Below are 21,287 nucleotides of genomic sequence, written 5' to 3'. Positions count from 1 at the left end.
AGCTTGGGCAAAAAAGTTGTTAATTTACTGCATTTAATTACTCATTCAGGACCGAAGCAAAGAAACACAGATTGCAGTGACAAAGGGTGATAGCAGATTTGTGTTCAGTGAGTGAAACAGGCATTCAGAACAGCCCTTTTCCCTTCCCCCTATACCCTATCACCTCCCTCCCTCTGTGACAAATGGGGGATCCAACTTCGTAATCCGATGGCTTTGAGACTGTGGTTTAACCCCCTGGTCTCAGTAGTCGGCTGGTGGCAGGCTTAGCCATGACCAGGGTAAAGCATTTACATGCTCATATAGGCCACCAGACTTCTTGGGGAAATCCAGTTATGGCATGAAGTGAATGTGTGTGTGTGACAGGCATCAAGGGATTCCATGCACACTTCAATGTAAAAAAAAAAAATAATAATAATCTGGTATTTAGAGGGGAAAAAAGGGGGACAAAGACTATTAGAGGCCAGTTAGTTAAAACATTAAAAACATCATACGTTAAAATTAGTTTAATTGTGTAGGAAGGAGCGGCACTGCGAAAAAGGTTATCAAGGTATTGTTAATATAGGAAGAGTTCTGAAAGAGATCAATCAAGTGATGCACATTTGACCAAGTAATAACAATCTGAATTGGTTCTGTGACATAAGCCAGACAGCAGCATCAGAAAAATCTGTGCACTTGTTGCCATTAGTAACGGAACGGTTGCTGTGGACACAGAAGATTCCGATGTCTTCTGTAAGGAGGTATTACGCCGAGGGTCAAACAGAAACTGTAAAAAACACCTTGAGTAAATGTAATTACTCATTACACACTATCAGATAATCGGAGGATTTACCGATTAACTGAATAACAACCCAGTTTTAAATGCATTCCATGAATTAGACTGTATTATATGCGGCAGACTATTTTAATGAGACATCTTAGTGATTCAAAAGAGTTTTTTTAAAGTCTGTTTTCTCTACCTGTACATCCATTGTTAACATTTTTGTCAACGTCAGGTCAATGTTAAGCATTTTTCTGATTATATTAATACAGTACTAGTTCATCCATTTAAAGGTGTTTGAAAATAAACTTTTTGTATGTATCATGATCATTAAGAATAAAATTACTAGCAAATCTGTCCACTCTTTCATTATATGAAAAACGCTCCCTCTGCAGGGCAGAAAGTGGTAGTACATCAGAGCTTAGAGATGTCTAGCATAAATGCAAGTTTGTGTAATTCTAGCTTTTGGAATTTCCCTCATTTATGTTATGTTATGCATGACTGTTTGTTTTTTTAGGCTGTGATTCACATTATGAATTTATTTTTTATTGACAAGACAGACACATTTTTTATCTACAATGTAATAATTGAATAAAATCACTTAAATACATATTACATTAGCATTTGAAATTGTACGTTTCATCTCACACGACTCTTCTTCAATGTGGACACTTCCCCAGAGGCTTTCCGTTTGCGTGAAGATGTATCTTGAACTTTTTCTAGATCATCCGCAGCTGCACCGGGAAGATAGTAAGCGTCCATTGAAGGAGAGGGTTCCTGAAAAAAATTATTAATCTATTTATATATCTATCAAATCATATTTGTTACCTCAACAACCATTTCATAACTGAACAAAACAAGCCATTACTGTGACAGATTTCTTCAGTCAAAATAAATTAAGGTTTTTGAGGAAAACATTTTGGGACTTTATACTATAAAGTGGACTTCAATGGAACCCAACAAGTTAAAGGTCAGTTTCAATGCGGCTTCGAAGGGCTCTGCACGATCCCAGCTGAGGAATAAGTGTCTTTTCTAGTGAAAAATTATATACTCTTTAACCACAAATGCTCATCTTGCACTAGATTGACTTTAGTTTTTGTCCTACACTATCTTTTTGAACTGAAGTTCACAGATGAAGAACTAACCACATGTGATCTTTCCAACATGATTACTTAATGCATAAAGTTTCAGACACACATCGCAGAGCTAATGCAAGACTAAAATAAGAATAAAAGTCTATGAAAGACTCATTCCTCAGATGGGATCATGTAGAGCCCTTTGAAACTGCATTTGAAACTTCAACCTGTTGGCTCCCGCTGAAGTCCACTATATCGAGAAAAATCCTGGAATGTTCTTCTCAAAAACCGTAATTTCTTTTCGACTGAAGAAAGAAAGACTTGATCATTTTGGATGATGTGAGGGAGTAAATTATCAGGGAATTCTACAAGTGAACTAATCCTTTAATGTTTGTAAATTAAACTGAAAATTGAATTAAATTAAATTTTGAAAAAAAAAAAAAATATATCTTGATAACTTTATTAGAATTTTTTTACAGATTTATTTTTCAGTGAAATGTTGCAACAGCAACCTTTCTTATTTTAATATTATTTTTATTTAGTAATAAACCTAACAGTCTTATCTTTAACACATCAAAGTACAGCACTTCTTACAGATTGTTTAATTGAGTGAAATATAACAATAATAATATTTAGGGGTCTAAGCACTGAACGTACACTACCAATCAAAAGTTTTTGAACAGATTTTTATTTATAAAATATTTAATATTATATTTAAAATTTAAAACAGTTAAGTAATTTTTTTTTTTCAGGATTCTTTGATGAATAGAAAGATCCAATGATTAGCATTTATCTGAAATAAACTTTTGTAACATTATACACTATGGCATTCAAAACCTTGAAGTCAGTATATTTTGTATATGTGTATGTGTGGGGGGGGGATAGAAATGAATAACTTTACTTAGCAAGGATGCTTGAAACTGATCAAAAGTGATGATAAAGACGTTTATAATGTTAATTATATAATATAACATAATATAATATAATATAAATGCTGTTCTTCTGAATATTCTATTCATCAAAGAAACCAAAAAAATTCTACTCTGCTGTTTTTAACAATACTACTACTACTAATAATAATAAATGTTTTTTGAGCAGCAACTCGGAATATCAGAATGATTTCTAAAGGATCATGTGACTGGAGAAATGACGCTAAAATTCAGCTTTGAAATTACAGTAATAAATTATATTTGAAATACATTCAAATAAAAACAGTTATTTTAAATAGTAAAAATATTTCAGAATGTTACTCTTTTTGCTGTACTTTGGATCAAATAAATGCAGGCTTGGTGAGCAGACTTCTTCAAAAAAAAAAATCTTACGGTTCAAAAACTTTTGACTGGTAGTGTACTGGAACCTTGTTGTATTTTTTTTGTACAATAAAACTATGTGGGCATCAGAGATTTTGGAATTCTTGGTGGGATGGCAGAAATCCCACCTTCTATTCACACACCCAGACACATCCACTGGACACTTGGTGGCAGTATAATAAGCACTGCTGCGTTTGCTTCAAAACTCTAAAATCATAAGGGCTAAAAGCAAAATCTGTGATCTTTTTATTTTTTTTTTATTATTAAAGAGACATGACCACTGTATAATTATACAGTCAACATGAGCTGTTTGTGCTTGGACCCTGATAACTGCTGCTTATGGCTCTATTTATTATTTTGTTTGATATTTTAAAACTTAATATTATATATTTTTGCTGTAAAAAATTGATTTTATGATTATTTTATGGTCATACTGAGATATCATTACAAAATTTGGGACACATTATGCAGCCCTACAAACAAGCACAGCAAACCATGAGCTGGAAAAACAAAAACAAAACAAACAAACAAACAAACAAAAAAACAATCCCCTATACGTGCTACCCTAGTCATGTGTGTGATTTGTAACCATATCATATCTCACCTGCATGAGGTAATCAGCAATGTACTCTGGTTTAAGACATTTGACCCCCTGAGCTGCAGCCTCACTAATATCCACTCTGACATCCCCTGGTTTTAATCGGCTAAAATCCACAAACAGGTGAGTGGTCTCTTTAAACAGTGAGGGAGAAGGATCTGGCAACACCTATACACGAGAAGAAAGAGTTAAATGAAATGCAGAGAAACAACACAGAAAGGAGGAGAAAATAGAAACGACTGCTGTAAGGTCACAGAAAACCAATATTTTTATGGATTCAATCTGAAATCAAAAGAGACCACAGGATGAAATACAACAGACCTTGGCTCCCCCAGACTGCAGCAGCCGTCTAAATCCAGCCTCTCTGGCCTGGTCAATATTCAGCATCACAGTCCAGCCGCCAAACGCTCCCTGCACATCAACAAAATTAGATGCTGCACCATGTACTTGCATGCTTAGCCAAGCAAAACTATACATACGTGTACCTCCTTGTTTGAGCTGCCTTGTAGTGTTTTTCTCCATCGCATGGCTGCCAGTGCCAGTCTCTTCTGTTGAGAGTTGATAGATGGGAGAGCATCCAGGATAGAGCTGCTGCCCCACTCATACTGCTCCTCCTAATACACAACCAGGACATGAACAACAACGCCTTTCATCACTGAAAGACACTAATCACAAATGAAGACACATACCTCTATGAAGTGTCCTTCTGAACGGCAGGCCTCTAGATACGAGCGGTGAAGAATCCACTTGCCCGCTGCCATAGCGGCCAGATACTTCTCATTCCTCAGAGGATAACCAACAATCACATGAGTGCAGCTGGGGTCAAAACTCTGCTTCTCCAGCACAACACCACCTGCACACGTACACATACACAACGCATAAACTAAAAGAAATTCAATTAGGTACGAAATACAACAACTAATTATATAGTAAAAATACAGTAAAACAGTAATATTGTAAAATAATACTACAATTTAAAAGAACTGTTCTATTTTAATCTATTTTAAAATTTAATTTATTCCACTGACAGCAACATTTAATTTTTAGCAGCATTACTTCTGTCTTCAGTCTTGCATGATGCTTCAGAAATCATTATAATATGTTGATTTTATGCTCAAGAAACATTTCTTCTTATTATCAAAAGTTGAATTATTAGCAATGTATAATTGCAGAACAGTGTACAATAAAGAAACATTGAATCAGTGTATAACAAATATATAATAGTGTAATTTTTTCCATAGTTTAATAATTTTAGCACATTCTTAGCACATCAACAAACTTTCATGTTTTTAAGCTTCCTGCCACAAAAGGTGTGTTTTAAAACAATTAAAAAAAATTTGTTCTATTCCATTATGCTCTATGCTATTTGCTACTGCCCCATGCTGTGATGTTATTTACTGTAGTAATTTTTGAACAAGCATTACGTGAAAGCTCACAAGAACACGTCTGACTGGAATCTAACAACAGTCCTAGTTTAATACAGGATCCTTAAGACCAATTAGCTGATTAGTTATGTAGTTTTAAAAACATGTAGTTTTACATATCCCTGAATTAAATTCAGTGCAGTCAGGTACACTGACAGACTGTATAAAAAGTACAAGAAATGGGAAACACTAGGTTTCTATGTGTACTAACCTAACTCCTCTATGAGATGACTATAGTCGATGCGTTCCTGTGGGTTCAATGAAGACAGCAGGAAGCGTGGTGGATCCTTTACCTCCTCCTCATCTTTAACCTGCTTAGGACAGATCCAGTTAGAGCCCGTTTACACTTCGTCACTTGTAATTGTTAATATGGCCAAGGATCAGCAATCTCCACGCTAAACTGATCGGGCAGACCAAACCAAAAGTCACAGAAACTTGGAGGGATGGTAGTACTCACACGGTCTACAACAGGGGTTCTCAACTCTGGCCCACGAGATCCATTTTCCAGAGTTTAGCTCCAACCTTGACCAAACTCACCTGCATGTAAGTGTCTAGTGAGCCTAAAGACCCTGATGAAGTTGTTCGGGTGTGTTTGATTAGGGTTGGATCTGAACTCTGCAGGAAAATGGATTTCGCAGGCCAGAGTTGAGAATGCCTGGTCTAAAAGGTCACCAAGGTTTGCCCAATTGTCCTGATGGGGGGCACTACAGCGATCGAAAGTATGAAATCCCCCACAACTCCTAAACCGTTCAAGTTAAGTGCCTTATTTTGTTGGAATCCTTGGCTCATGCTGGATAAAACGCACACCTCTGATTTGTCCATCAAATTTTTGGTAATTTTGCATTTTTTGAAAAAAACGTTTTTGTGAACTAGTCCTAGGTTTTTCCTGATCAGAACCAAACCAGTGGAGAGTGAACAATCATTATCAAAAAAACATTTGGGCCAGGACGACTTGTCATCATTGATGGAACAATAAATTCTGAATTATACCAGCAAATTCTAAAGGAAAATGTCAGGACATCTATGCATGAACTATAAAGCACACAAGTCATTCTACCAAAAAAAATGGTTAAACAAGAACAAAGGTAATGTTTTGGAATGGTCAAAGTCCAGACCTTAATCCAATTAAAATGTTGTGGAAGGACCTGAAGCAAGCATGAGATTTTACACATATGTATATATATATATATATATATATATATATATATATATATATATATATATATATATATATATATATATATAGCCCTTGTTATGTGTATACCTGTGGAATGGAAGGGACTGCAGGTTTAGAGGTGGGAAAAGCAAGAGGTGGTGCTTCAGGTGTAACAGGGTTCTGTAGTGTGTCAGCTGGAGGAGAGGTCACTTTTGGCTTCAGCTGTGCATCAATTACTTCAAATGCAGCTGGAAAGAGTCAGAAGGGTTGAATAAGAACATTTATAAAACAATTTCACTTCTTTACACTAGAGTTCAGGAATGTTGGATTGTTTTTTTTTTTTTTTAATATATTAAATTAATACATTTTCTCATACCCATTTCCACAAGTTCAGAGTCAGTCATGGAGTCCCTGCCACTGGTTGTGTGGTCAGAAAGGGGCGGTGGGACAATGGCGAGGGTTTCAGAGTGCTGGGAGGGGCTGCCAGGCCACTGCAGGTTATCAGCCAGTTTAGCTCTCTCCTCTCTTGCTGTGGGGTCATCCCACACGATCTGCTCACTCTGAGACGGTTCTGTGTTCAGGTCCACAGCCACTTGACGAGACATCCTGCCAAAACACAATCTTTTAACATGCAATCTTAAAAGTTCAACGTTCACAATAGAAAAAGCGATGCAACAGCTTAATGATAACCAGCATCTGATGCACGTCTACATTCCCTAGTGAACAACTGAAAACTGTGCTGTATTCTCTCAGATGCTACAAGTTGAGACAGTGATGGGATCAGAGAGAGTACTCTAGCTAGTCTTGTTTTTATACCGTAGGGCCTCTAAAGTGCGGCTGCGTCTTCCCATTCGCCCCAGGCTGTCCGGGGTGTGCGGTGAGTCTAGTCCCCCTGAGCCTGTTCTGGCCAACCGCGAGGAACCTCGACGACCGCTGGTCAGTTTAGTCGCAGACATGATCTCCTGAAGTTGCCTTTGAAGACTCTCTCTCATCTCAAGTGTTTCTGTGAGATCTGAAAGAGGGAGAAGATAAGTAGTAAGATGAAGAGAGGAAATGAGCTGTGAATTGTGACTTTAGATCAGTCAGAAACAAACATAGAGATTTAATATATGATTCAAAAATACATCTTTAAGGATGACTCACTTCTTTCAGTGCTGACGGTCTGATCTTTCTCAGGCTCTCCCACACTGACGCGCTGAGGGGTTGAGATGTCCGTGATGTTGTCACCAGGACTAAGCTTTAAAAAAAAAATATATATATACATACAAGTTACAGCTTTAAAGCGCAATATGCTAGGAATGAAGAGTATGGGTTTTGCAGTGCAAGGTATATATATCTCACCCTGGTCTCCTCATTTTCTGTAAATGCCCTGAGTCTGGTGCGGGGGGTGGAAGCAGGAGGTGACCTCTGAGTGCTATCTGCCACCTGGCTCATGGTGAGGCTCATTTTTGGGTTGAATGTAAAAGGGTAGAGTGACTCAGACACATGCTTCTGCTCATCTGCACACTGAAAATAGAACAGACAATGGGATTTAAAGTCCCAACTTTTCACTATGCTTTGAGGTCATTTTTATGTACTAATAAGTTAACATCTTTGCTGCGGGTTCAGATAATAAAAATATAATATGAACTACTGTAACTTTAATTGATTAAAAGTGATCGTAAAGACATTTCTAATGTTGTAAATGCTGTTCTTCTTCAAAGAATCCTGAATAACTGCATCACAGTTGGCATATTAAGCATTAATAGTTAAACTTCTGTATAAAAGCAGAGTTAAAACATTTCAAATTTACAGTCATCTAGTTTTGTGAGATACGCATTTAGATGTACTTGTGTACATACAGCCTGTAGCCAGTGTTGTGACACTATATGCAGTCCTCTCTCTTTGACAGCTTTGTATTCTTTACTGTTGTCTCCCACTTTACCCTGGTAGATATAATGAGTGACAGAGTCGTCACATGACCACCTATAAGAGAGAAAATCCATGAGATTCCACCCCTTTGATTAAAAACAATTCTACTACAGTTGCAATCAAAATTATTCAACCCTCTTGACCTGCAAGACATTTTGCTGCAGAGAAATTTTGTGAAAACAATTCAACAAACGCATCAGTACACTATTGGAGAAAGTTCATTAATAAAAAAAACAAAAAAAAAACAAAACAAAATTGGCTATAAACGTTCATGTTCAAAATTATTCAACCCTAAAAGTAAAATTTAGTGCAGAATCCTTTATTCTTTAAAACCACCAATAAATGCTGCTTGGAAGCGTTTAGAAAAACCTCTCTACTGCAATCTTGGTCCATTCCTCACCTGAAAAAGCTTCCAGAACACTGATAATCTTTGGTTTTAACTTTACCACTGCTTTTTTTTCAAATTCAACCAGATATTTTCAATGAGAATTAAATCTGGAGACTGAACAGGCCACTCAAGAACATTCTATGACTGATCTGTGAACCAAGCATCAGTAGATTTGGATATTTACTTTGGGATGTTTGTCCTGGAGGAATGTCCATTAATCATTAGCTTCAGTCTTTGCTCCAAAAGCATCACAATTCTTGCCAAAATGGCCTAATACTTTAAAGAATCCATGATGTCCTTCATACAGTTATGTTTTCCACTTCCTGCTACAGTAACCCCAACAACCCCATAACAGGACTTGCCCACCTCCATGTTTGACCATGGAGATGGCGTGCTTCTGCTTATAAGCTTTGCCTTTTTTTGCACCAGACACACTGATCCACTGGCCCAAAAAGTTCCAGTTTGGTCACATCAGTCCATAAAATATTCTCCCAGAACTCCACGTCTATCCAAATTAATTTTAGCGTGTTCAAGTCTGCCTTTTTGTTCTTATTGGTCAAGACTGGTATTCGGCAAGATGCCTCAACATGAAGGCCACGCTTGTTCTTCTTATACACCGCATTGAAATGTTTTTCCTCCTTTTGTCTGGTCATCTTAAAAGTCTTTGGCTGTACATTGTTTGATCAGAGCAACTGAGAAAAACCTGTATTTTATGATATTGTGCTTTTTTTGTTCAACACTTTCAAAGGTTTTCTGGTACAACACACTTTAAACTAAGGAATAAGACTGCCAGCTGTGTCTCTAGGAACTTTTAATGTCTTGGAAATCTTCATGTAACCTTAGACTTTCTAATATAAGAAAACCATTTCTTTTCTGCAGCTTTTGTGAGAGCTCTGTTAACTTTACCATACTGGCTACTCAACTTCAGCACATGTATGGGCTAACTGTATGCAAGCTAATTCTGTTTTTTGAACAGAGTTTCTAAAACCTTAATTGTGTTTTAAGACAACTTTGTTCCCTACTATAAAAATAAGTGACTTAAAACAGCAATGTCCAATAGGGGTTGAATAATTATGAAATAGCTGTGTTATTAAAAAAATCCTATAACTCAAAATTATTAAATTATATATTGACATTATCACTTTTAAAATGCCAGTAAACTGTTGTGGATGCATTTTTATAAAGTCCTGTATCTTCAGAAAAGTTTGTAGCTTCTGAGGGGTTGAATAATTTTGATTGCAACTGTATATCTCTTACCAACATCTCAGATGGCATTGTTAGTTGTAGATTGGCATATACCTGAAGTCTGCGCCCAGAGAGGCGGCAACTGCATTAAGTTCACTTTGTTTCTTGCTTAATTTCTTGCTTACACACACCACCACCCCACTGAGAGGAGCTGCAGCCTTCTGCTCCACCTGCATGACATAGACACACCTGTATGTATCTGCATTCACATAGAGGTTGTGTGTGTATATGAGTATGTCTGTGTCTACCTCAGGTTCAGGCTCTTTTCCCAGTTGTGGACTGGCAGTCATAGCAGCAAGGCTTGTGACATGGCTGCGGTTACTGTTGGCAACTGCAGCTTTAAGGTTCCTTTCAATGACCTCAGACAGAGGAGTCTCTGCCCCCTGACCTTGCTGAGGCTTATTACCAGGAGTTTGTAAATGGTCAAACACATCCTACAACACAGACATACCACCATATTATAAAACAGTTATTTAGTTTTATCTTAATCACTGTTTACTTCTCTCTGACTCGTAGAATTAAGGCTGGTTTTGCCATTGTACCCTCTATATGTAATTCTATATGTAAATCAACTTTCTTATGATTGGCTAAACCCTCTACATGTGAAATGAGAAACAGCGCCTATTCCAAATTGCTGAATACTAAACAGCAAATGATGTTTTCTAAACTTAAAATTAGATCCCTTCCCATTTCCAGCTCACCTTTGTGTTAAATGAGGGTCCAAAGAGTTTGTCCCTGCTCAGGAACCGAGAGGGAGTGTCTAGATGGAGGGAAGAATCTTTCTGCTGTGCTCCTTTAGCCCCCTCCTGTCCTGGGGTGGCGACATCCACCTGCTCTTCCTCTCCCTGTTTCAACTTCCTGACTGCTGAGCGGACGGTGCGGCTCTGAAAGCGAGCTGTGTCCAGAGGGGTGATGGCAGCGCTATTTTGTGGGCCCAGTAGTGGTAGCTCTGGAGAGCGCTGAAGGAGGCGCAGAGGTGGCGGATCTTTCTGAGATGCTCCCACAAAACTGTCTTCAGTTCTCTCTATGTAAAATCACAAAGAGAGAGTGATACTAAGTGTCCAAGTGGTCTTTTATACTGGTGGATGACATTTAGTGTATGACAATAGACAGCAATACCGAACCACTGATGTCACATGGACCGCTTTATTGATGTCCTTACTTTCTTGCCCTTAACTGTGGTAATTACATTGCTGTCTATGCAGGGTCAGAAAGCTCTCAGGCTTCATCAAAAATATCTGAACTTGTGTTCTGAAAATGAACAAAGGTCTAACGGGTTTGAAACAACATTAGGGTGCACTAACACTTTAAGTCAGTCAAAACTAAATTTCAGGCTTAAAATCAGAACTCCATCACAACAGGTTTTTAATGAGAGCTCATAAACAAATTCATCATATTTCTGACTAACCTGGAGAAGGTGGCAGGTCAACCAGGTATCGTCCTTCATCAGCACACTTCCCTGTTCTGGCAGACTCTAAAACCCAGCGGATTGTGACTGCAGGTAGACTCCATTTCTGAGCAGCCTGGTACTTGGTGCCCTCAGGAGTCTGTAGTACCAAATGAGTGCTGGCCAGCATTCCCTTTCTCTGATTAGCAGTCCGCACAAAGTAATCCTGAACACTGCAGAGAGATGTGTAGTGGAGAGAAATAAGAAAACATTAGATTAGCTCTGTAATGGTTATAATTTTGAATGTTAAAACTGCAGTTGCATAAATGCCATTTTAAAGAGATCTAGATGGAATGGGACACACAAAAACTCATCAAAATGAAGTGATTTTAAGATTAACACAAGAACATCTGCCAGTGGGGTTAGAAAAATAACATTTTCCAAAGGAAAAATTGGCAATGTTTTCTTCTTGTTTTAAAGATGAAATTACTTATTTTTTTAGGAAACAAAATGTAATAGTAAATGTATCTTGATTTAAGGATGTTTATATATTTAGTAGGGCTGTCAGTCGATTAAAATTTTTTAAATCAAATAATTTACATGATTAATCGATTAATTAATCTAATTAATCACTAAATAAATGTGACTGTGAAAATACTCACAAAAGATTATTTAAAGCTAATTTTGGGTTAAATGAGAAAGTATCAATTAGACATTACAAACTGTAGCTTTAGAAAGAAATATTTTATTTGATTTAACATAAAATTTATAACAAACATTTAGGCTGCAACAGAAACTATGGAACATAAAAGTTAATTCAATGAAAGTTATTGGCAACAAAAACAGTTTTGTTACCATTAGGGTGAGTAAATGATGACAGAATGACATTTTTTGGGTGAACTCTCCATTTAAATATTATAATTTTTTTTTATGAAATGATACCTTAAATAAGAAACAAAATCTGCCAGCAGGTGCTGGTAAATGTCTTTATGAGTCATTTATTCATTCGATTCGTTCAAACAGCTGATTCATTCAGGAATTAAGTAAATGGCTCTCTTTATGAATGGGCTTTTGAATCACTGGTTCACAATGTCCAAAAACGGCAATTATGCTGCCCATGATATTGTGTGATATGTGATAAATGAGACAAAACACATACAAGGGCATTTTTTGGAACGATATATTGAACCGATATATTGAATTTTAGGGCACAACTGCATTTATGGAGTTGTTTTACTGCATCATATTTATCAATGGTCAACTATATGAAACCTAAGATGATGTACAGGTCTGGGGGCGGGGCCAGCACGTTAACTGCATTAAAATATTTTAAGCACATTATTTTTTCATAACTAATTAAAGTTAATGCATTAAACTGACATCCCTAATATTTATATTGTAAAACAAGACAAAAAAACTGAGGAAGACATAAAACTTCCTAGAAGGTGAGGACAGTGTGCAAAAGGTCTCACCTTGCTCCCAGGTGTTTGGCTAGCTGAATGAGAGACTCTCTCTCAGCTCCAGTGAACTGACTGACGGACAGCACACAGTCTTTGAGAGGAGAGAAGCCTTCCCTCACTGCTACTGGAGTGAACAGTGGATGAGAGGCTAGTGGCAACACACACTGCTGCTCCACACACATGGCCTGAACATGCACACAAACACAGTCCATTAGTAATTTAAGCAGAATCCTGTCTGTACATAAACTCAAATGCGTCTTTCTTACCAGCCAGGTATCTGTTGCGACCTCATCTACAGTGGCCTCCACATCGCAGCCCAGCAGTGGCACAATGGCGTAATGCGCCACAGCTCTCGACCGTCCAACCAAGATCTTCCCAGAGTTTTCCATGACTAACTCTGAGAGCTGCGCTTCAGCCTCAGCTCCAAAACCAACCAAAATAAAGCGCTTCCCTGAAAACAGGCCAGCTTCTGATGCTTCAACCAAGGTAGAGTCCTTCCCTGCAGGTGGAGGCTCTGGAAGCAAAATGCTCTGCCTACTGCTGGTACTATTGGCAGCCTGAGGAAGCTCCACTACAGGAAAGAAAGGCAGGGAAAGAATGAGGGAGACAGACAGGCGTAGACAGAAGAGGGTTTAAATATTTATCAACTCACCCACAGTCTGGTCAGTCTCCATGTACTGTGATAGCAGGTCTTCTTCCACTCTGGCTTGTCGGCCAGGACTAGGAGCAGGTGGGGGAGCAACAGAGGGTCTGGAGGCACGGGGGGCGGCTTTAAGAGGAGCAGGCATATCAACAGCGGCTGGGGCAGGGGGCAGGAAGGAGGGGTGAAAGTAGCCATCCTCTGGGAGCAAGGAACCACGAGAGAAACTATCCAGCAACCACTGCACAGTCACTATATGGGGTCTAATGAGAAGAACACATGTCTGAGAAGCACACCTTATTCTGACCAAGGAAGCCAAGTTAGACAGCAAAGGTCCATCTGAATGACATGTACCATGAACCTTGCGTATTTGGCAACTAGTTCTTCCTCAAAGGTCCTCATTATAGGATTTTAAACATAGTTTGATGAGACAATAACATCTAAAAACCAAAACAATATCCTGACATGGGTTTAGACTGACCTGTGAGTGGCTTTGTCAAGGAAGACTTTGACCCCCTGGTCTGGTTCACCCATTACTATGTGTGTCAGCTCTTGGCTGGGCTGGTTGAACCGCAGCCCTCCGGCAGAGTTCACCATCCGCCGCAGTTTCTCTAGTTTCTTTCCTGATAAGCCACACAGGTATAACTACAAGACGAAAACAAGGTGAAAAACAAGTCTATTATTATTATTATTTATTATTTCAGATTCAAAGCTTAATTTCCCACAAATGCAACAGGATATCACTCAGACTTTTAATCTAAACAATATCCCAAAAGCATCACTTTTTAGTAAAACTAACCTTACAGCCATCCAACAGATCATCAACTCGACAAACAGTGATGTCAAATGAGTCGACTGGATCAGGAGTCTCTATGTGGCTGATTCCAGCTGTAGTGAGGGCCGTTTCATTGACATTCATACTGATATTGGAAATATGGCTCAATCCCAGAAGTGAGGGACCTTCTGCACAAACAAACAACAGAGAAATATACTGTAAACTTAATGAATCAGACATTGGAATTAGACATAACTATGATCTACTCAGGTTAGAGGCAGGCCGATATTATCGGCCGATATTAGGCATTTTCCAAACTATCGGTATCGGCATTTATAATGGCCGATAAATTAATATTTCAAAAATAAAATAAAAACGGACGAAACACCCTTCAACCATGTCATGAGTGTTGGCGTTGTATAGTTTGTCCACCAGAGGGCACTCTACACCGTCCCTGTTGGCAACACTCGTGTATAACGCGCCACACATTCTGCAACCTGCTGATCCAGCCAGAGTCGGGCAGAGAGAACCAGTTATCCGCGAGTGAGATCATCGGTGAAGTGTGTTCATGGTGAGTTGGTCACGAGACATACATTGCTTGAATAACAATTAAAAGAACATCCCCATCAGTTCTCTTAACTCAAATAAGCATGACAAAATTCGTGACTATCATGTCCAGTTTTGCTGCTGTTAAATAAGCCGAGAGTGAAGCGGAATTAGCTAGTAATTACGTTACGTTGTTACAGTGTAGTTGACTGACTGTCCTTTTAACTTTTGACAATGAGACTGAAGTATTTCTTTAATAGCGTGACAGTTATAGCAATGAGATGTATCATCCCTCCTTGGCCTGTTATATTGAAAATGTATGTTTTACAATTTGCAGTATGACGTTATCCATTGCTAAATTATGGCTCATCATAGACTAGCTAACCACAAAGCTAGCTAATGCCACTATCAGTGGAAGACCGCTAACGTTAACATTAATGAGCTTGGAAACCACAACGAACTTATTCTGCCTAAATAAAGTAATGATTACTGTATTTATAACTAGCATATCTCTAGTTACAGTCCCTGCATTGTAAAATGTAAGTTAGATTTGCGAGGAGTGAACATTTAGACATAGAGAAAAAGTATCAAACGTAGCTTGTGCATAAAAGTTAGCTTTTCTTTTACATGTGTGTAAAATCCAATGACGCCAAGTGTGCGTTGCAGACTGTCGTTCAGCCGCAGCATTAACGAGTCACATAATGGATTTAGATCGCTAAATAGTAGGTTTTAGAAGGCAGGCAGTAACTGATGATTGAAAATGGTTTGATGTAGCTTGGTGAAAGAATTTAAAAAGTGCAGGTAAAGGGATAAGCAAGCTGACATTGTAATTGTGACAATAAAAGAAACAAGTTTCTTTTTAAAATGCATTATCATATTATGTTAGTTAAAACTCATAAATAACTACAAATAACTAATGTTAGGGAAATCTGTTAATGTTCTGTTGTGCGTTTCCTAAATTACAAAAAAAAAAAAAAAAAAAAAAAAAAAAAATATCGGCCGATATATCGGAATATTGGATTTTAAAACCAATAAATATTTGTATCAGTATCGGCCTTCAAAATCCTTTATCGGTCGGGCTCTAATTCAGGTGATATTTTTGTTTTATGAAATAAATAAAAGTTGTAACTCTTAGATAAGATTAAAAAAAAAGTCTGTAAAAAGTCTCTTGTGATCACAAAGGCTGCATTTATTTGTTCAAAAACAGCAAAAGTAATATTATGAAATATCATTACGAATTAAAATAATATTCTCTCTATTATAAAATATTTAAAAAAATAATTAAAATAAACTACTTAAAATGCTTTCATTCCTGTGATAGCAAAACTGAATTTTCAGCATCATTACTGTCTTCAGTGTCACATGATCCTTAGAAATTATTCTAATATGCTGATTTGGTGCACAAAAGCTTTTCTCATCATAGCTACATCTTGGAATCTTGCTGGAGTAAATAGGAATTTAGCCGTTTGGTATCTGCCATTTTTTAGCTAAAGACTCTTTTTGCCCATCGATTTTAACCAAACTGCAGCTGATAGACGTGCCATTTTGTATTTTAAAAGCATTTGGGTGTTTTAGTGTTTTTTGTGCTTGTCCTTGTTTGTTGTTTTTTTTTTTCCTATGAAGATCTGGACACACTGACAATTTACCGCAAGGCTTGTGAGGACAACTAGCCCTGTGTCAAAATGTGCTAAGGTTAAGAGAGGGCTAAGGGTTTTTTCGGCCTTTTTGTACTTTTTAGATGATAGGACGAAGCCATTCAAACCCAGGTTGGCCAGAGGCGCAGTTGCGCTAACCACACGGCTATAGGCAATAAGGTTAAGACTTCTTTCACTGTTATTTTTTTGCATCCTACATACAAACGAAGACACATTTATGATGCGTTTAAACACGTCATTAACTAATTGTTCAGTTCCGTATACATAAATATATGTATTTTTTGGGAGTTAGGGCGGTTGTCCAATGCAGTCGTCACTCCTGTATTTTAGTGAATTATGTGTGTACAGAACGCAATTAAGATGTAAAAGATGAATTGACAACCGAATTTAGCTGCAGTGTGTATTTAAAGTATCCTTGCTGACTGAAAGCATTACTTTCTTTCCAAAAAACACTACTTTTCAAAAGTGTTGCATCAGTAAGATGTACAACATAAATGGTGCCTCAAGCAAAACAATAAAACAACATTTCACTCACCTTCTTTGCTCCTGCTTGGTCCTGTAGGAGTGGAGGTGTTGGGTCTGCCTGCCTTCTCCTCTGCTCTCTTCTGTCCACGCTCCACAGCATACCTGCTCTCATCCTGACAGAAGCCCTTCTCAATGCTATCAAACAGCCAGTGCAGGGACACACAGTATACGTTCCATTTACGGGCAAACTCATATTTCTGACCTGAAACGCAACACATAAAATGAAGTGAAGAACATGTTGGACTGTGTCCCAAAACACACTGATGAAGTCAGAGATTATGGGGTCACCTGTGGGTTCACTGACAATGAGGTGCGTGCACTCGTTCATCTTGAGCTGCCCTGTGTAGTTGCCTCCATTCTGCTCACACAACCTTTGAACCTCTTTACGCTCCACAGTAGAGAGTCCTGTCACACACACCGTACAACCTTTCAGGACTGGACACTGATAGTCCTCCATATTCAGCTCAGAGTGATGGAAAACACTGTGGGGAAAAGAGACAGAGACAGATATATTTGTGACCCTGAACCACAAAAAAAAGTCATAAGGGTCAATTTTTTGAAAATCATCTGAAAAGCTGAAAAAAAGCTTTCCACTGATGTTAGAATAGGACAACATTTGGCTGAGATACAACTATTTGAAAATCTGGAATTTACAAAATATCTTCATGGAACATGATCTTTACTTAATATCCTAATGATTTTCAGTACATCACATCAGTAATGAGCCATTGGCTCCTTCCTATAAGAAACAAACTTGGGCACCAAATTATTTATTTAGGTGCCACAAAATGAATGTGTTTTATTTGTTTTTTTATAACACTTTAACAGTTCTGTCTGTCATGTGTTATGTCTCATCCAGATGTCCTGGGAACTAAGTCACTTAAGGAGAAGTCCACTTTCAGAACAAAAATTTACAGATAATGTACTCACCCCCTTGTCATCCAAGATGTATATGTCTTTCTTTCTTCAGTTGTTAAAAAAAAAAAAAAAAAAAAAAAAAAAAAAAAATATATTTTGGAAGTTGAAACTCGGGGCACCATAGCAGTCCATTATATGGAGAAAAATGCTGAAATGTTTTCCTCAAAAAAATAAAATAAAATACATAAAAATCTTTATGATTGAAGAAAGAAACACATGAACATCTTGGACAACAAGGGGGTGAGTACATTATGTGTAAATCATTGTTCTGGAAATGGACTTCTCCTTTAAAGTGGACTCACTTTAAGTAACTAAATATCTTTTCTAACTTAAACTACATACAGCCACAGAGAATTGTTTATTACATTATTTTTTTATGATTACCGGATGACAAGTGTGCGACAAATAATATGAAGTCCACCCATTAACAGAACACAGCATATAGACTAATAAGATCCTGATAACAAGAAGCAATATTAGTAATGATGATCTCACGCTGCACAACTGCCGTTAATGCTGCTGTTCGGCAGAGATGAGGACTGTTTGAAAGTCTTTTTCCACTAAAACTTTTTATGCGCATCATCTCAGTTTAGTATGTGATATGATCGCAAAACAATCAGAAAAAAAAAGGAATTACGCGCATTACAGGAATTACATTTTTTTAAGTCATAACATGTACATTTCTATAGTCGCCAGTCGTGACCTCAGCAAAAACATCACTCGCAAATTAACATTTTTGGTCGCAAACGTGACTGTTTTAGTCGCTGTCTGGAGCCCTGCTTATACTACGGTGACTTTGACTATATAGATGTTACCTCTCCTGAGACTTTTCCCAGCATGCTTTGACCCAGCTGGGCAAAAGAATGGGCTTCCCAAGACTTGCAGCCACCAGGTATTTCTTACTCCCCACTTCACCTGCCACCAGGTGAGTAACGGACACATTGAGATCACGGTAGACCCGTCCACCCATCAACTGGACAAGATCCATCACTTCACTCTACAAGAACGACAAAGAAGCTGCTTATGTGTCGTGCAGAACTGCACATACAGATGTAATTATTTTTACCATTTCAATCCCACTTTATACATAAACAATTATATATCAGAATTAATCATAAATGTTTTCTCCGTACCCGTGCCTCTTTGTCAAGGTTGGTGCAGGAGATAGTGACATCAGCCATGGCCATGTTGTACACAGGCTGCTCTGCTTTGGGAACACATCTCTGCTTCTGTAGACAGAACAGCACTACAAGAGGACTCACAATCCTGCATCCCAGCTGCAAATATGACAAATATACAGTTTTATAAGATTACTGACAGTAAGAACATTTACATTGTTACAAAAGATCAATTTCAAATAAAAGCTGTTAATTGAACTAAAGAAAAATCTTAATTACTCCAAACTTTTAATGTAAACAGTCAAAACACAAAAGTACAGGTATTGAAGGGTTAGTTCATCCAAAAATGAAAATTCATTAGTTACTCATCTTCATGTCATTCCAAACATATAAGACCTTTTTTCATCCTCGCAACACAAATTAAGATGTTTTTTTATTAAATCCAAGAGCTTTCTGACCCTCCATAGACATCAACACAACTGACATGTTCAAGAAGCAACAGACATCATTAAAATAGTCCATTTGACATCAGTGGTTCAACCTTCATTTTATAAAGTTACAAGAATACTTTTTGTGTGCAAAGAAAACAAAAATAACGACTTTATTTAACAATTCCTTCTCTTCCGTGTCAGTCTTCGACGCACGCTCACGAGAACACCGTGACGCACACGTGTGGTGCTACTGGCGTTCTGACGTAGAACCTCCATCTATTTTAGTTCATCCCCTGATGTCCCATAGACTAATTTAACAATGTTGTTACTACCTTTTTGGGCTTTGAACATGGTATTTGCATTGCTGTCCACACAGGGTCAAAAAGCTCTCAGACTTCATCAAAAATATCTTAATTTGTGTTCCAAAGATGAATGAAGGTCTTACGGGTTTGGAATGACACAATGGTGAGTAATTAATGACAGAATTTTCATTTTTGGGCAACCCAAAAAATTGACACGTCACTCTCAGCTTTTGTTTATTAACACTGTTTGATATGCACTGTCATAAATGAATCGTCACACAAACGTACCCTTCTGCAGTGGTCAAAGGCATTGCTGGTGAAGTCACTGAAAACAAACAGGGACTTGTCACTGTGGTCCAGCTCTAGTGCAGCTTCCTCATCCAGCGTCTGCACATATTTCTCTGACTGCAGTTCCACTATTGCCTGAAGATAAGCATATGATTACATGAACAAAAGATGTCATGTGGTAACATTAAGGTTCAAAGGATATTATAAGATATAAGGAGCATTTAATGACAAATGTTAAGAAGAATGATATATCACCTTAAAGGCTTGGAGAGCCAGATCACTCTTCTGTCCATTGCGTTCAATAAATTTCACAATGTATGCATCCTTGTTGCCTTTTGACATTGTGGAATATAATCTACATGATGTGAAAACAAACGTGGAAGGATTTAATATTGTTATTATGAAACATATAAACATAAGCTAATAATAATTATCTCACAGTGTTATTCCTAATGTAATACTATTTTGTATATTTTTATGTTTTATTAGGTACATAAAGTAAATGGCAAATTAATACAAAAAACAAATAAAAACTGTATGGCATTTAAGATTGTGACACTAATGAACAAAAGGCTTTTCATTGTAGGTTGTTTTGATAATCTCATAAACAAGGCCAACAAGACATCAGACTGTCAAACTGTTGCACAGCTCCAAAAGCAAATAATCTATTCCGTCTCTTTTTTTAATGTATCAAAAGAAAATAACCTAAACAAACACTCATAATAACAAATGAAGACTTACCGCGAAACAGAGCAGAGTCTTGCGCTGCTGCGCAGTGATTACGAAATTAAAATTGATTTCTAAAAGACGTTAATCTCATGTCAACTTAGCTTTTATCACTTCTGCACATACACACATAGAAACATATCTCGTATAAAACAGGAGAATAATTCATTTGCTAATCTGTCTGTATTTTATTTTGAAAATCTAAACCGTATCCCAGTCATTCGCGCCATCAGCTCTGAAAATAACTTCCGCTTCACTTATGTTTCTTTGGTGAAATGGGAGAAAATATTGAAATGTATGACCGCCACCCACAGGACTGGAGGATTGTAATGTCACAAATGAAAATATAACGTTAAATTCAAGTTCATTTTATTATAGGTCGTTTTTGAAAGTGAAAAGAAAACATTTAATTATTTTCCACCGTTTTTCGGCCTGCGAGATTCTAGCGACGTGCGATTTCTAAGTGAACTGATTCCGAATCGAATGAATCATTTCAATGATTAATTGATTTAACCGGCTCACAAATCCGAATTGTTTACATGCAAGAATATTTAGAGCTGTAAATAAATTGTATAATAGTTAATTATAAATTATATTTAGGATCTAAATAATAATTTTCATGGCTCCCACAATTTCGTAAACGTAATAAAT

The 21,287-nt window shown here is 37.4% G+C and overlaps 1 protein-coding gene across 2 annotated transcripts; it reads right to left on the bottom strand.

Moving 5' to 3' along the window:
• Window positions 1-502: 502 nt before the first annotated feature.
• Window positions 503-20,887, bottom strand: topbp1 (DNA topoisomerase II binding protein 1). 2 transcript variants are annotated; one of them, XM_051097935.1, is made up of 28 exons: window positions 20,652-20,887; window positions 20,166-20,265; window positions 19,911-20,045; window positions 18,905-19,048; window positions 18,587-18,768; window positions 17,142-17,335; window positions 16,864-17,055; window positions 14,152-14,315; window positions 13,834-13,997; window positions 13,365-13,615; window positions 12,979-13,283; window positions 12,725-12,897; window positions 11,274-11,485; window positions 10,567-10,889; window positions 10,114-10,299; window positions 9,920-10,035; window positions 8,163-8,286; window positions 7,663-7,827; window positions 7,465-7,558; window positions 7,138-7,333; window positions 6,698-6,927; window positions 6,430-6,569; window positions 5,377-5,476; window positions 4,431-4,594; window positions 4,221-4,355; window positions 4,063-4,152; window positions 3,748-3,909; window positions 503-1,534 (listed from the first exon to the last, which is right to left on the bottom strand). In XM_051097935.1, the coding sequence occupies exons 2-28, from the start codon at window positions 20,250-20,252 to the stop codon at window positions 1,397-1,399; spliced, it is 4,566 nt and encodes a 1,521-aa protein (XP_050953892.1). In that variant the 5' UTR covers window positions 20,253-20,265; window positions 20,652-20,887; the 3' UTR covers window positions 503-1,396. The 2 variants fall into 2 exon arrangements, with proteins under 2 accessions (XP_050953892.1, XP_050953894.1); XM_051097937.1 differs by having other exon boundaries at window positions 506-1,534; window positions 4,227-4,355.
• Window positions 20,888-21,287: the final 400 nt, after the last annotated feature.

Source organism: Labeo rohita, chromosome 24 (genome assembly GCF_022985175.1).
Source record: "Labeo rohita strain BAU-BD-2019 chromosome 24, IGBB_LRoh.1.0, whole genome shotgun sequence".
Taxonomy (NCBI): Eukaryota; Metazoa; Chordata; class Actinopteri; order Cypriniformes; family Cyprinidae; genus Labeo; species Labeo rohita.
The sequence above is the reverse complement of the archived record's forward strand: the minus strand, read 5'-3'. Positions and strand labels throughout refer to the sequence as shown.

Excerpts from the sequence above, each read along its gene's own strand:
- topbp1 (XM_051097935.1), bottom strand. The coding sequence starts at position 20,252 with ATGTCAAAAGGCAACAAGGATGCATACATTGTGAAATTTATTGAACGC. Across the intron at positions 10,036-10,113 it reads GAAAAGAGCCTGAACCTGAG|GTGGAGCAGAAGGCTGCAGC; the intron begins GTAGACACAGAC and ends TATGTCATGCAG. Across the intron at positions 8,287-9,919 it reads TCTCTGGGCGCAGACTTCAG|GTGGTCATGTGACGACTCTG; the intron begins GTATATGCCAAT and ends TCTCTCTTATAG.